General features: G+C 43.2%; 1 protein-coding gene and 2 non-coding genes across 3 annotated transcripts in view; 1 reads left to right on the top strand and 2 right to left on the bottom strand.

Annotated features, from left to right (window-relative positions):
- EVA1A (eva-1 homolog A, regulator of programmed cell death) overlaps nucleotides 1-13,458 on the top strand; it is a 53,969-nt gene extending 40,511 nt beyond the window's left edge. Inside the window, exon 5 of the mRNA XM_036436130.2 lies at nucleotides 12,098-13,458. Coding sequence (XP_036292023.1) covers nucleotides 12,098-12,474 — 377 coding nt within the window. The 3' untranslated portion in view covers nucleotides 12,475-13,458. The remainder of the gene's footprint in view (nucleotides 1-12,097) is intronic.
- Nucleotides 10,305-10,494, bottom strand: LOC118717881. Its single transcript, XR_004987636.1, has one exon. It is a non-coding gene; the product is annotated as a U2 spliceosomal RNA (small nuclear RNA).
- Nucleotides 13,459-15,799: 2,341 nt separating the features above from the next.
- LOC118717891 lies at nucleotides 15,800-15,902 on the bottom strand. The gene has a single exon (XR_004987639.1). It is a non-coding gene; the product is annotated as a U6 spliceosomal RNA (small nuclear RNA).
- Nucleotides 15,903-16,865: the final 963 nt, after the last annotated feature.

Genomic DNA, 16,865 nt, shown 5'->3' with positions numbered 1-16,865 from the left:
CACTTAAATTTTTGAGTTCTATCATACACATATTTTTAAAATTACTGCTATCTTTCTCTTTCCTGACTTTCAAATTGTGTATCTAAATGCCATTTACATTACCAGTTGGATGTGCCATAAGCGTTTGAAATTCAAACTAGCTAGAATGGAATATTGTTCTTCTCTTTAAACATGTTCCTTCTTTTGTGTACCATCTAGGGCATTACCTAACAACAAATATAATTTTTAGCCTTTGATACGTCTTCTTCACTGCCTATCTATGTCCAATTGCTTAGGGTTGGTCTATTTTGCCGCTTAATGTTTCTGGAATGTATCCTCTCCACTTTATTCTCACCACTGCTGAGATGGTTCAGTCCCCATCGTGTTTTTGTCTGCCTGGCCAGAATGGCATTTCCTAGGTCACCTGCCTCCAATCTTGCTTCATAATTGTATTTTGTAGCGAAATGATCTTTTCAAGATGTAGGTGTGATGACCCAATTCTTTCTATTATTTAGAAACCTTTAGTGGATCCTCACTATATCTGCGATAAAACCCAAAAACTTTTGTGTGATTTCACAATTATAGAATTGTTTTCAGCTGCATATAATAGAAAACCTTAACTTGGGGGCCTAAACGCACAGGCGTTATCTTACCCACAAAACAAGAAGTCTGGAGGTAGGTGCTTGCTAGCATTCGTCCACGGACTCAACTATGTAGGGATGAACTTCAGTGTGATTTTCACGGTCTTTCTTTTATGTGTGTCATCTCGTGGCTGCAAAGTGGCTGCTGCTGCTGCTGCTGTTGTCTTCATTCAAGAGCAAAAGAAGGCAGTAAAAGCAAGTATGTTCCAGTCGATCTGCTCTCATATTTCATTGGCAGGAACTGTGTCACATGGCCATCTCTAGCTGCAAGAGAGGCAGGAAAAATGAGAACTTTCACTTTTTTAACCTCTGAACCCGTGGTTCACAACCAGGGGTGATTTTGCCCTCTGGTGGGATTCTAGGTTGTCACAACTGGAGCGGGGAGGGATGGCTGCCACTGATATCTAGCAGGTATCGAAACACTTAACAACCCCCTACACCAAAGCATTAACTGGTTAAAGGTATCAATAGTGCTGGAGCTGAAAGAACATGCTCTCGAGTGGAGGCAAGCCGGGGAGAAAAGGCTTGGGGGTGGCCTGAGGCACTCCCATCTGAGCGGTTTGTTTTGTGCCTTCCCAGAGCTTTTCGTTTCTGACCTTGACATTTCCATGCCCTTATTTAGTTATAGCCCTCCCTGACCAAGGCTTCACTCTAGTCTCTTTAAACCATTTGCCAGAGCCTTCCTCGCCTCTTTGCTTTGCACAATCATTTTCTTTTCCAAGAATTCTTCCCGGCAGGCTAACTGGCTCCCAGTCTTCAGAACTCTCTCAGAGTCATGTTCTCCCTTCACTCCCCACTTTGGCGCAGGGCCCATCGGTGTTCTCCGTACACAACTTCTTGTTTCCTTCTATCTTAGCACATGGATTGGAGGAGTCAGCATTTCTTGTTTCAACAATTTGCAAGCTACCCCTTGGGATCGTACTATAATAACTTCTAATGAAAGTGCTCATTTCGTTAATAATAATAATAACCGCGATAACTTCTAATAAGGTTGTTGGAAAATTTAAATGGAATGACTGCTTTTTAAAATTTAATTTAAATTAAAAAAAAGCAATGGAAAAAATATACTCCAGTGAAGATGAACTAGAATAAATAAAAGTTTTAAAAAGATAAATATTACCAAATTGCCATTTAAAGAGTTTTATCAGTTTACTCTTTATAAGAAGTATGAGAAGGTCCTGCAATCGTAGTTTCAGACTGATGAATTTTCAACAGTCTGATGGAAGAAAAATAACATTCAAATGTCATTTAATTTCTCTTTTTCTAGGTCACGGGTCAGCAAGCTTTTTCTGTAAAGGAGTCAGATCGTAAAGACTTTCGGCTTTGCAGGCTGTAGGGTCCTTGTTCTAACTGTTCAGCTCCGCAGTGTAGCTAAGGCAGGCCCAGAGAAAACATCAGTGAATGCCCATGGCTCAGTGCCAGTAACGCCACTGGCTGGCCAGGCTTGGTTTGCCAGCTGTAGTGTGCCATCCCCTGCTGTAGTGAGCGCCTTTTCATATGTTTAAGGACCATTTGTATTTATTATTCTGTGAACTATTCGTGTCTTCTGTCCATTTTCTTTATTGGTTGTTGGTCTTCTTGATGCTCTCCCTAAGTGCTCTTATATATCAGTTCTTTGCCTCTGTTACATATTTCAAATATTTTTCCTATTTGGCACTTATCTTTTGACTTTTCTTATGGTAATTTTTTTCAATTCAGAAGTTTTGGGGGATAATTTTTTAAATTTAATTTAACCAAAATTCTTTGCTAGTGCAGCAGTGCGGGCATGTAGCAGTTAGCCAGAAAATAAATCACTTTTCATATGAGCCTGTCATGAAGAAGGCGGTCTCCTCTCAGCAGGGGACCCTAACTCACCACAACTCAATCAATGGTCTCAAACGTGGGGATTTCAGAAAGTACTGTAGTTTCTGGTTTACATTATTTCCCTTTATACTGGGAATCTTGTGAGGGCTGAAAATCTTTATGGCTCTTGCCCCACAGGCATTACAGACCCACAGTAAATTTTTGTGGGATAAATAAAGGAACCATTTATTGACCTATAAAGTCTTGGGGGTAAATTTTAGCAGTGGGCTATCCCCTTCTGGAGAGGGTTTGGTGGAAGGGGTACTTTCATACACAACTAATGGTAAGACAAATGAATGTATCGCCTATGAAAAGCTACTTGGCAATGTGTGTCAAAAAGCATAAAAGTATGTATCCCGTTTGATACAGAGATTCCTTTTCAAGAATCCACTACAAGGCGGTAACTAAAAGAAACGAGCAAAATTAGAAGTGTGTGAAGCACAAAAATATTTCTTCCATCGTTACTTTTAGTTTTAAAAAAGTAGCCACCCTAGATAACCAAAGATAAAAAAATGCCTTTAGTAACTCGGGGTGGGTTCATGGGGTAGAATGCTGTGTAGCCATTGTTATGCCTCTTGAGGGGAAGGTGATGGGCCAGTAAAGAAAGTTGGACACTGCGGGAGATGTATATCCTGGAGGGAGGGAGGAATAGGTGGACCCGGGAGATTTTTAGGGCAGTGAACACACTCTAGTGACGTGAAAACATGCCACCATATTAGTACATTTGTCCAAACCCATAGATTGTACACCAGCCAGAGGAAACCTTAGTGTAAGCTCTGAGCTTTGGGTGATAATGATGTATCATATAGGTTCATCAATTGCAACAAATATACCACTCTGGCAGGGGAATACTGATAATGGGAGAGGCTAGACATGCGTGGGGCTGGGATTATATGGGAAATCTCTGTACTATAATCAAGGAGATATAAATAAATATCTACAAATTTATACGAGGGGAAATAGAAGAGAAGGAAATTCAATTTACTACCTACCCGGTTTGTGAGATTATAGTGAGTTTATAAATGTTTTCCATCCTCTACTCTTCTCATGTTACACTATTATATATACTATATACATGCACGTGCATAAAAACACTTACATACGTCTATATACATATTTACCCACATTTAATAACACTATTCACTGGACTTTTAGAACTCGTGTATTATTCATGTTTTAATTCAGTAATTAAAGAGATATAGGCCCTAAGCAAGGCACTGTGCTGGATGCTCTGGAAATCCAATGTGACTCGTGGATTTTGCCTTCAAATGTCTCACTGTTTATGTGGGGAAAATAGTGGTTACGTAACTAATTGTCATACAGCTACATGAAGTGCCGCCTCGTTTGGAGGGGCTAATTAGTCACAATCTTCCTCCCTTTCAGACTCAAAGGAGCAGGAAAAGCATCAGACGGAATACAGTATCCCTGTCAGCAGCGGGTAGGCCAGATCAGAGAGTGAATGGGTCAGGGCTTCTGTCCAGTTCCCCTGAGTCTGAGGGCTGCAGGGCTGCCCCACTGCAGGGGAAGAAAAGTGAGTGGTGCCGAAACTGGTTTGGCTCAGTGGATAGAGCATCGGTCTGCGGATTGAAAGGTCCCGGGTTTGATTCCGGTCAAACGAGGCGGCACTTCATGTAGCTGTATGACAATTAGTTACGTAACCACTATTTTCCCCACATAAACAGTGAGACATTTGAAGGCAAAATCCACGAGTCACATTGGATTTCCAGAGCATCCAGCACAGTGCCCTGCTCGTGGCCTATATCTCTTTAATTACTGAATTAAAACATGTGTATAATACCTTGGTTGTGGGCACATCCCCAGTAGGAGGTGTGCAAGAGGCAACTGACCTATGATTCTCTCATCGATGTTTCTAACTCTCTATCTCTCTCCCTTCCTCTCTGTAAAAAAAACAATAAAATATATATTTTTTAAAAAAGAAAAGAAAAGAAAAGTGAGTGGTTGGGTCAGGAGGGTGGCCGGGCAGTGGACAGGCCTTTTCTAGGGTGCTTTTTGCTGGAGTATGATGGGTGGAGAAAGAGGGAAGGGGGTGGGGGAGTGAAAGAGGTGGAAGCAAAGGAGCATACACCAAGCTCGCCTATGGGGACAGTGACTCCCCAGCACGCCTTCTTCCTGGGAAACAGCAGGCCAGGGATGGGAGGAGAAGGAAGAAGCTTCTCCAGCAATCCGGGAGGGCAGCAGGGTGAGTGGGAGTCTTCACTCTTCAATGCGGAGGGGCAGAACCCCAGTAAGAGACATCCTGTAATGCCTTACAAGTTCAGAGAGGGGATTATGCTGAATACTCCCTGATTCCACACAGGCTCCCATTATGATCGTGAAGGCCTATTTTTAACACTTTTTTTTTCTTTCCACGGAAGGGATTACAAGCCTTGGGGCCATACAAGAAAGTTCAGGGAGGGAAATACATGTTCCACCTGCAGGGCCACCCGCAGACCCGGCCCGGGCCTGGTGCTGATTTCCGGCCCCGAGAGTCTGCAGGGCATGGTCTGGTCTGACCCTGGGGGTGCAAATGATATTAGCCCCAGGACCTCCACCGAGAGCCTCTTCCTGCCCAGGAAAACAATGACCCTGCAGGAAGCAAGATATAGCAATACATTTATTTTTATTTATGGAGGGAAGACAACGACAATAGCCCTCCCCACACAGCTTCCTGGGCCATTAACAGCTGTCTGGATCCGCTCAAGACCAGGGTAGGTCACTGCCAAGAGGAAGTGACCTGGAGCGGAGAAGGGAAAAACACCACACGACAGAGCTACAGTTTTGATGTTGGCAGAAGAATGACGAAGGAAGACAAAACAGTTTATATTAGCTCTGAACCTGAGCCCTGAGTCACCTCGCAGACCCGGGGAGGCCCGTAGACTCCCTGGTCCTCTGAGGTTGCTTTTCTCGGGCTTCTCTGGGAGTCCACGTCTGAGATTGCTGGAGGCAAAAGAGGATGTTTTCTGATCCCCTAGCACACGTGTCAAACACAAGGCCCTCGGGCCAAATCCGTCCCGCCAGGCCTTGCAATGTGGCCCGCACCGCGCTGTCATCACTGCACTCCGCTGCGTTTCCATCACAATGACAGTTTACGACTGTTCAGTAAACCATTCGGCCTGCGATTTAGGCTGGATTTTAGATTTTGGCCCCTTCTCTGATTGAGTTCGACACTCCTACCCTAGCAGGATAGGATGGACTAGTTAAGCTAGAGGGAGGACAGTGGCTTCCAAGGTTCAGTTTAGGATATGAAAGAAGACAGAGACAGACACCCAGGGATGAGAGGGTGGGATGAGAAAAGGAAGGAAGGAAAGTAGAGAGGGAAAGAGGGAGGAAAACAGGTAGATTAGATAGATGGGTGGATGGGAGAGAGGAAGATAGAGATGATAGGTAGATGGAAGATAGATAGATAGATAGATAGATAGATAGATAGATAGATAGATAGATATAGGATGGAAGGAAGGGAGGGAGGGAGGGAGAGAGGAAGGGAGGAAGGGAGGGAGGGAGGAAAGAAAGAAAGCAGCCCTAGCTGGTTTGGCTCAGTAGATAGAGAATCAGCCTGCAGACTGAAGGATCCCAGGTTCAATTCCCAGTCAGGGCACATGCCTGTATTTGTGGGCTCCATCCCCAGTCGGAGGAGTGCAGGAGGCAGCTGATCATTAATTCTCTCTCATCATTGATGCTTCTATCTCTTCTTCTCCCTCTCTGAAATAAATAAAAAAATATTTTTAAAAAAGAAAGAAAACAGTGAGTTTTTTACTTAATGCCTCTCTTTGCCAGGATCTCGAATAATCCCTTTATGCTGGTCACCGGTTGTACCTTTAACCTTTACCACAATTCAGCAGGCTAGGCAGGTAGTGTTATTTTTGTTTGAAAGATGAGGCTGAGCTGAGGCTTCAAATGCAGGTCTGCCTGGTGGGTTTCCACTCTGGTAAAAGCATCGGTTTGCAAATCTTTTCTAGAAAGCCCTCTCAGATCTCCATATCTTAGTTTCATTTTTTTAAAATATATATATTTTTATTGATTTTTTACAGAGAGGAAGGGAGAGGGATAGAAAGTCAGAGATATCGATGAGAGAGAAACATCGATCAGCCGCCTCTTGCACACCCCCTACCAGGGATGTGCCCGCAACCAAGGTACATGCCCTTGACCAGAATGAAACCCAGGACCCTTGAGTCCACAGCTCTATCCACTGAGCCAAACCGGTTTTGGCTCAACTTTACTTTTTTACTCACTTTTGTGTTTTCAGAGATCCTTTGGTACTGGCACCAACGGGTCAGCTTCCCTGCTGGAATGTTAAGCTCCTCGAGGCAAGAGCTTTCTCAATCTTCCCAGTGCTTGCTGAATATCAACTGGGCAGAGCCAGTTTCAGCCTCCTTCATTGCATTCATTAATTTATTTTTATTGAAGTAGAATTGATATATAATATCGTGTAGATCAACAGTCACAAGGTGTTGATTTGATACATTTATACATTGCAATACGAGTCCCATCATCACATTAGCTAACACCTCTAGCCTGTCACACAGTTATTATCACTGTTTAATGCTAGAACAATTAAGGTCTGCTCTTAGGCAACTTTAAAGTCTGTAATACAGTGTTGTTAGTTATAATCACTACACTATGCATTAGATCTCCATAACTTATTTCCTAATTGCAGATTTGTACCCTTAAATAACATCTTCCAATTCCGCTGCGCCACGGCCCCTGGAAATCAGCATTCTACCCTGTTTTTATGAGTTTAACGTTTAATCCACATATCAGTGATATGATACAGTGTTTGATTTGCTAATTTATCTCAATTTTAGCATAATGCTCCCCAAATCCATTCATGTTGTTGCAAATGGCAGAATTTTTTCCTTTTTATGGCTGAATTTTCTTTATTTATTCTTCTGCTGACCGACACTTAGGCTGTTTCTATTGTTGGTTGTTGTGAATGCTGCTGCCGTGAATATGGGAATGCAGGTGTCTCTATGAGATAGTGATTTCCTCTCCTTCTTTGTCCTTGATCATCTTAATAGACGTAGAAAAATCATTTCACAAACTACCGCATCTTTTGATGGTAAAATCCTTAACAAATAAGGTATAAAAGGAACACACCACAATATAATCCTATATAATAAAGAGCTAATATGCTAATTAGATGGAACAGCAGGACAGACAATCTTCTAGACGAAGTCAGGACTGCAAGGGGCTGCCAGGGCTGAGCCCCTTGCATGAATTTCATTCATGGGACCTTTAGTAAAATCATAAATGCCAAGCCCTCAGCTAACATCATCTGCATTGGTAAAAGCTTTGAATTGCATTCAAAAGTTCTACCCTTTTACTTCCCTCTTTATACTTTTGCTGTCACAATTTACCTCTTTTTTTATATTGTATATTTATTAACAGATGATAGTAATTGAGTTATTTTTATTACTCTTTTCCTTTAACTTTTATCTTACAGTTAAGTGGCTAACACACTGAACTAGAATTTTCTAAGTCTCACTCTATATTTACCTTTACCTGTGTGTTATATACTTTCATATGTTTTTATGTCACTAATTAGCATTTTAAAATTTCAGCTTGAAGAACTTTCAGCATTTCTTGTGATGAAGTCCCTCAGCTTTTGTTTCTCGGGAAAAAGTATTTCTCTTTCAGGTCTGGATAGTTTTTCCAGATAGAGTATTCTTGGCTGACAACTATTTCCTTTTAACACTCTGAATATATCATTCTACTTTCTTAGCTTGTAGGGTTTCTGCTGAGAAATCTGTGGAAAGTCTAATGGGGGTTCCTTTGGAGGTTACAATATTTTCTCAGCTGCTTTCAGGATCCTTTCTTTTTCTTTGATTTTTGACAGTTTCATTATAATGTATCTTGGAGATCTTTTTGTGTTGAGGTAGAAGGTGATCTATTAGTTTTGGGAACTTGGATGTCTGAGGCTCTCCCCAGGTTTGGGAAGTTCTCAGCTACTACTTCTTTAAATAAACTTCTTGACTGCTTCATCCTCTTTTTTCTTTCTGGAACATAAATCATGTTAATATTTATAAGATTGAATCCCATAGGCTTTCTTTACTGTTTTGCATCCTCCCCCTCCCCATCCCGCATTCACCTCTAATTTGGTTATTTCAAGGTTTCTATCATCTAGGTTGCTTATTCTGTCTTCCATTTGATTTACTCTGCTGCAGATTCCCTGTATTGATTTTTTTCCAATCATTGAATTTTTCAGCTCCAGAATTTCTGTTTGGTTCTTTTCTATAGTTTCTATTTCTTTGATAAACTTTCCATTTTGTTTATGTATTTTCTTTTCCTGATTTTGTTTAATTGTCTTTTGTGTTTGACTCTTGCTGTTTCATCAAAACAGCTATTAAATTTTTTTTTTATCCACTAGACTGCAAGATTCTGTTTTGAGCTCAGTTATTTGGAAGATTATTATCTTTTGGTGATGATGTGTTTTATTTATTTTTCATGTTCCTTAGTTTTGCATTGCTGATTTTGCCTTTGATGTAGTGGACACCTCCTCAAATCTTTACAAGTTGTCTTCACATGGGGTACACTGTTGATTCTGTTATATCCGGGATACTCTCTGACCTTGTATTTATATACCTGTTCTGCACTTCTTGCTTCTTGTAACAAAATTCTTTTTTAATCTCTTATATATATATAATTGATTTTTTACAGAGAGGAAGGGAGAGAGATAGTCAGAAACATTGATGAGAGAGTCATCGATCAGCTGCCTCTTGCACGCCCCCTACTGGGGATGTGCCCACAACCAAGGTACATGCCCTTGACTGGAATTGAACCCTGGGACCCTTCAGTCCGCAGGCTGACGCTCTATCCACTGAGCCAAACCGGTTTCGGCTTGTAACAAAATTCTTAAGTTTTTATGTCATTTCTGCTTTTTACAACTCACCTGGCTGGTTTCTGGAAACCTTTCTTTTATTTTCCAGAAGGTGGTGCTATAGATCAAGTTTCTCTATTGACTATGTTTTCTACGTTATTATCTACTCTTCTCTTTGATTTTTATTTATTCTATTTACATTCCTATCATTTGGTGGGGATTTCAGAGAGAAGGGATAATAAACACGTATGTTTAATATGCTGTGTTTAGATTGATAGAATCTTTTTGGGTACAGTTTAAAAAGCATAAAACTTTGAAATGCTTATGTGCTTTGATGCAACTATTTCTAGATAACTAACCTGTAGAATAATAATTCTTGAACATAAGGAAATGTATACAAAGATGCTGACTCTAGCATTGATCATAACAGTGAAAAATCTGAAACAATAAGAAAATGATTGCATAAACAACATTATTGCAACAAGGAAAAAGAATGCTGCCTTGGTGGGGTAGCACAGTTGGTTTGAGAGTTGTCCCATACACCAAAGGTTCGATCCCTGGCAGGGCATGTACTGGAGGCAACCCATTGATATTTCTTTCTCACATTGATTTCTCTCTTCCATCCTCTCCCTCTAAAATCAATACACATATCCTCGGGCGAGGATGAAAAATAAAGTTTAAAAAAATGTTGTTTATTTGTCTGGGAATCTCTATAAGAAACATTCTTAAATTTAGAAAACAATGTATATTTTAACTCATAATTACCAGTGAATATAGATTATGGAAAACTTATTTACTGGTGTCAGTTGTAGGTTTTGTCAGATTGACCAAGGCCTCTGACTCGAGGCCAGGCATGTCCCATGTTCTCATACTTACTTACAAAGGGAAAGCTGTTCACCCAAAGGCTCTCATTAGGTTGAGCACATCATATAGGGATCATCACTGGACACACTAAGCCTATTGCTTATCTATAGGATGATTATTTATTTATTTATTTATTTATTTATTTATTTTTAATTTATCCCCGAAGGGGGTGCATCATCCCGGAGGTACTGCAATACCCGGTCGAGGCATGGAGTGGACAGAGCAAACTCCTATTCCATCTCCCAGCTTCAAAAATCCATTTAATATATTGTCCTTGGATAGAGGATGTATCGGATATTAAACTGATAAGAACAGATACTACACTTGATCTTAGCCAAAAGGCCGAGAAGCGATATAGGATGATTATTTTCTTCTCTCACCAAGGAAGGACTCAAATTCCTCCTCTGCAAATTAACCTGTTGAGGTCATTCCAAAGTGACTACACTGGCTTTCAATACATGATTATATAAATGATCTATTACTGCATGGAAAATGACCTCAAAACTTAATGACTTAAAGCAACATACATTTACTATCTCTCAGTGTCTGTGGGTCAGGGATCTGGGTTTGGTTTAGCGGATTCTCTGGTTCAAGGTCTCCCACCAGGTTGCTTTCAAGGCCAAGGCTGCGGCCACCTCAAGACTCCATCAGGGGATTCATTTCTAAGCTCACTGACATGGCTGTTGACATGATTCGGTTCATCACAGACTGTTGGCCAGGGTCTAAGCTTAGTTCCTTGCTTTGTGGGCTTTTGTGGGGCAGCTTGCAACATGGCAATTGGCTTCATCAGAGTGACCAACTAAGAAAAGCCAGAGAAAGAGAGAAAGAGCACAAGCAAATTGGAAGTTAGTCTATGTCACCTAATCTTAGACTCATCCATCATGTTTGCTATGTTCTATTTATTAGAAGTAAGACCCTGGGTCTAGCCCACTAGGTCCAGCCCTCAAAGGGAGGTACTTGCATAAGAGTGTAAGACCAACAGGTAGGGGGTGTCTTGGAAGCTGCCTACACTTGTTGACAAAGCCTGTGATACTATATTTAGAATAAACAAGATAGTTTGGCCTTGCCTTTATTTATAAACTAGAGGCCTGGCGCACAAAATTTGTGCGAGGGGTGTGTGTGTGTGTGTGTGTGTGTCCCTCAGCCCAGCCTGCACCTTCTCCAATGTGGAACCCCTCTGGGGATGTCTGACTGCCGGTGGGATTGGGCCTAAACCAGCAGTCAGATATCCCTCTCACAATCCAGGACTACTGGCTCCTAACCTCTTCACTGCCTGCCTGCCTGATTGCCCCTAACCACTTCTACCTGCCAACCTTATTGCCCACTAACTGCTCCCCTGCCAGCCTGACTGACACCTAACTGTTCCCCTGCTGGCCAGTTCGCCCCCAACTGCCCTCCCCTGCCAGCCATCTTGTGGCAGCCATCTTGTGACACAGTGGGGTGGCAATCTTGTGATGACATGAGGGCCACCTAGGCTTTTATTAGTATAGATTTGTCATCATAAAGGAGGAGGAGGAGGGGGTGGGGGGAGGAAGAGTGGAAGGATGAAGGAGGGGGAGAAGAAAGAAGAAAGAAGCCCCCAAAATGTGATTAATAGGTTATTCAGGAAGTTGTAGGAGTAAATTCAAAGGCAAACATTTTTCTAGTATAGGCCAAAATAAACTTTAAAGTAGTACAGCTCTTCATGAAATGATATCTTGGTGTTCAATATTTTTATTTCCTTCAACCTTTTGAAATAATTTCAACTTTAAAGTTGCAGGAACAGGAAAAGAATCTCATACACTCTTTACCCAGATTCATCCTTGGGGGGATAATTATATTTTGAATGCGTTGTGCATTTGGTCACGTGGGAAGGCAAGCTTTGTACCTCTACAGGCTTTGGCACCTGGTGAGAGGTGTCCAAGGCGGGCTGGAGCTGCCATTGCTCCAATGCGCTCTCTCCTCTCTCCTCCCGCAGAAAACCCTGAGCGAGCGGCCCTGTACTTCGTGTCGGGCGTGTGCATCGGGCTGGTCCTCACCCTGGCTGCCCTGGTGGTGAGGCTGTCCTGCCGCGCGGACTGCCAGCGGCGGCCCCGTGCCCGGAAGAAGTTCCTGCCGGACCAAGAGAGCAGCAGTGACAGCAGCGACAGCAGCGACAGCGAGGCCGGCAGCTCGGACATCTCGGTGCGGAGGCACCGCCGCTTCGAGAGGACTTTGAACAAGAACGTCTTCACGTCGGCGGAGGAGCTGGAGCGCGCCCAGCGGCTGGAGGAGCGGGAGCGCATCATCAGGGAGATCTGGATGAACGGGCAGCCCGAGGTGCCGGGGACCCGCAGCCTGAACCGCTACTACTAGGGTCCGTGCAGGCCCCGCACCGCTGGGAGCAGGACCCCGCACCGCAGGGAGGAGGGGAGCGGGGCTGCAGGGAGGGTGGGCGCAGCGCTGAACGCGGTTGTGCTAAGGGTCCCGCGGACCCCGGAGACAAGCAGGGCACCCCCACTTTCGAGCCAGGAGGACCGCTTCCTCTTTTTGACTAAAATGTATGGCGAAGTAGAAAACCCAAGTCGATCCCTCCAGGTCTCCGGATCTTGGAATGGTGCTGAAAATCCCTCCCCAACAACGTGGACGGAGGTTAGAGAACCAGGACTGTGGTTTCTTCTTGATGCCGGAGGATCCCACAAGTTCCTGCAGACTTCATTGCCGCGTGTTCTTCCTTCACGAAAGGAAAGCTGTGCCTAGCGCCAGGGCTAGGGGCTGCAGGGTGACGGTGGCCCGGCCAGTAGACGCATTTTTTTCTAAGTGACTCCAGGCCGTGGAGGGATTCTGATGCCCATAGCATGAGCCATGCTCGTTATTTAAGGCTGATTTTTAAAAAAAAAATCCTGTGTTGCAATTGCAACCTCGTCCATTTTAACTGGCACCTCAGGGATTAAAATCCTATATTTTAGTATAGTTTCCACTTCATTCATGAAAATGAATAGAATTAATGTATTATGTGGGGGATGTGTCAGTGAACTAGACAAATGTCAGTAACCTCAAAGGATGAAGGGTTCTATTTTACATAGTTTATTAAAAATATATATTAACATGGGTATTTTGAAAATGCTGCATAAGAATAAAAGCTGTCCTCCCCCCCCCCCCCTTTTTGGAGAGCGGAAAATTTTGTTACCGACTTTAGATAATCATGATTTTAAACATGTTGTTATAAAAAACAAAACAAACAAACAAAAACAAAACACCCCACAAGTTTGGATTTCCAAGAAAAGAATTGAAATGGCAGGTGAGGAATAAAGCCAAAATTAGGATGGGAGAAAAAAAATAAATGTTACATAAAATCTTCTTTGGTTTCATGCCTGTCTCTGTGGTTACCTTCACTGGCATCCCTTTTGTCAGATAACTGGAGGATTGCTGGAAATGGAGAAACTGGAACATGGAGCAATGGCCCCTGGGTGACTAGGGGCTTTTCATTTTTGTTGGTTATGTGTTAAAGTTACAGTCCCGTTGACTCATTGTGAGGCAGACAGAGAACTAGGAGAATTACCTAATGGTGATCCCATATGGAGAGAAGTTGTCAGGGAAGGAAGAGAAAGCACCTCCACCAGACTGATAGAATCGTGCATTCTGTCCCCTGCTCCCTTCTCTTGAAGCATCCAGACAGACAGTGGGTCCCACAGTCTGGATGCTTCAGAGCCTTCCTACTCTCCGTTGGCTTCATCACCATGCCTGAGAGGATGGACTGGAGACTTCCTCTGCTGAGAGAAATGGAGAAACTGGAAAATGGAGCAATGGCCCTTGCTGAACGAGGTGTCTCTGAGGTCTCTACTACTTTAGCAACTGCTCTCTAAGACGGGCTTGAAGGCTTGGAGGGCTGTCTTGGAAATGAACAATCACAGTTCTCTATTTGACAAGGGGGCTATACAGTGTGCTTGAAGTCCTCAGTGGCTGGCCCAATTATTTCATTGGGGGAAGGGGGCTCCATTGGCTAGTAACAATTACCAAAATTAGCATCTCTGAATCTGGGCCCCAACCTTGTGGTTTCAGTCCCTGGACAGCAGCGCAGGAATCACACCACTCCCCTAGGCTTCAGGTGAACAGATCGATCTTCGCCTCTGGCTCTTAGGAAAATGGAACAATGGGGAGCTGCTGCCATCCCCTGGATGTACCCAAAGCTGGTAATGGCTTGGGATACGGCCCTTGTAAAGCAGCGGCTACTGGGATGGCCGTGGTGGAGGTGTATGGGGAGACTCTGGGGCACCTGGCCTCCCCAGTTCTCCAATATCCCGATGCCTTTCTACCAAGGTCATAAGGTTTCCGTTTTTAGGGTGTTGGGGGCTTTGACTGGGAGAAATGCACTATGTAGCAGTTCCACTGCTTTACTTCTAGATGCCAGGATTCCAGCTTTTCAGCCAAAGACAAGGAAACCTCCACTGTTACCTTCCCTGTCTTGACAGAAGCAGTTTTATAATGTAGATCTGTCATTCACCCCTGGTTTCAGTTTCTATATTAGGACACTTTAATTTGCAAAAAAAAAAAGGATACCTAACAGCATTTGTTGATTTACATAACCAGGAAGGGATCTGGCTTCAGGGATGATTTGGTCTTAAGGCTCAAATGCTATCAAAAAGGTTAGTCTTTCTCAGCTCTCAGCTCTGCTTCTCTCGGTTGCTGGTCTCATTTTCTTCCACTTCAGGTGAAACTATAACGTGTGTACCAGTATACTGTGTTGGATTGTTTGCTACGGAGCAAGCTCCACACAGCTCACATAGTGTGTGTGTGTGTGTGTGTGTGTGTGTGTGTGTGTGAGAGAGAGAGAGAGAGAGAGAGAGAGAGAGAGAGAGGAGAGATTCACCATTTACTTAGTTGAGAAGTCAGCACGAAAGGGATGTTTTCAGTGCAGCTTCCCTGATTGTCTTCCATGATTCCACAGAGAAGCACTAGCTGACAGTTGAGCATCTGAGAAGACATGAGGAATTATAGGTGCCTTAGAAAGCTCCCACCAGCTTCCCTTAAGAGCCTCTTCTTGTGCTGTAAGGCGCAAGTGGTAATTATCAGCTCATGGCACGTGGAAACCCACCCAGCTGAACCTTCGCCATTGGCAGGGAGCATACCATAGGCACTTGTGGGTTTATTAACATCATTCCAATACAAGGAAATAAAAGAAAGAAACATCGTGCTTCAAGATTCAAAGTTAAAATCACAGGGAAGGACTACTTGGCCTATCTTTTGTAGTGTGGCCATCCGTGGACCAACCACTGTGGCCCAGCAAATGCGTCTGTCTAAGGAGAGAGTAGAGATAAGGTGTTGGGCAGACATTAGCAATAGCCATTGCACCACCCTTTCCTTTCTTTCTTGGCTCTCCTACTATCTCTCTTGATTTTTAAAAAATCTTTCTTTTAATGCTTTATTCTTTGAAGTATTACACATAGTATTACATAAGTCTCCTCCCCCCCCCCCCCCCCGCCCCCGCCAGTGACCTCTCTTCGGCCACCCCTTCTCCTGCACATGCCCTCCCCCAGTGTCTGTGTCCATTGGTTATGTTTATATGCATGCATACAAGTCTTTTTACCACTACCACTACCACTCCCTCCTCCCCCCCCCCCCCCCCCCCCCCCCCCGGCTTTCCCTCTGAGGTTTGACAGTCTGTTTCATGCTTCTTGTCTCTGGATCTATTTATATTCACAAAAAGATGGAACACTTCTCGAATTTGTGTGTCATCCTTTCGCAGGGGCCATGCTAATCTTCTCTGTATTGTTCCAATTTTAGTATATGTACTGCTAAAGTGATCATTTTTTAAAATCTTTCTTACTGTTATCCCTTTTTCTTACCCTCTTCAATATGGGTCTGTACTTCTAGCCTTGACCCTCTAATTTTCTCATTCCAAATATCCCAAGACATCTCATAGATTGCAGTGGCTCTCACAACCTCCTACATGCTGATGATTTGCAAAGTCCTTCCCCAGTCCTGGCTAAGTTTCAGGCACATATAGCCCACTGGTCCTCAAATGGCTATAATAGGAGATAGTTGTCCTTCAAATATTGGCAATGCCAGATATTTTGGTTGTTACAAGTGCGTTGGTGGGTTGGATGCACTTGTTATCTTGTAGGTAGAGGGCAAGGATGCTGCTAACCATCCTATAATGCTGAACTCAGCCTTCCAACCATTCCATCAAAGCCCCAGCCTGTGAGCGAAAAAATCTCCTTATGATTCCAGCCATATGTTTCTTCTAAACTAAAGCCCCAGATGTGGTAGAGTAGACATAAAGCATTTCTGCTGAGCCCCATCCAATATCTTGGCCTGCAGAATACATGAGCATAATAAGTCGGTGGTGGTTTTATGCCACTAAGTTTCGAAGTAGTTTGCCATGCAATATATGACTGGACAATTCTCCAAACTGCACTCACCTTCTCCAAAACCTACTGCTCTGTCTATATTTTTATAGGTTTATGTTTCTATCATATGTCAGTTATGACAAGACAAGTTGTAGAGTTACCCAAGTCAGAAGTCTGGGACTGATTCCAGTCTCTTCTATTTTAACCTTCACATATAACCAATTAGCAAATTTCCCCAATTTTAAGTTATTTGTATTTCTTGCATCAATTATTTCTTTACAGTCTAATTCAACCCCTTATTATTTCCTGCCTGGACACTTGTAAAAACTTCTAAACTGTTCTCTGAGTCTTGCCTCCTTCCATATCACCCTGAATATAGATACCAAAGTGATCTCTATTAAATGTGTCGCTGCCCAT

Source organism: Pipistrellus kuhlii, unplaced genomic scaffold (genome assembly GCF_014108245.1).
Source record: "Pipistrellus kuhlii isolate mPipKuh1 unplaced genomic scaffold, mPipKuh1.p scaffold_m20_p_13, whole genome shotgun sequence".
Classification (NCBI taxonomy): Eukaryota; Metazoa; Chordata; class Mammalia; order Chiroptera; family Vespertilionidae; genus Pipistrellus; species Pipistrellus kuhlii.
The sequence above is the reverse complement of the archived record's forward strand: the minus strand, read 5'-3'. Positions and strand labels throughout refer to the sequence as shown.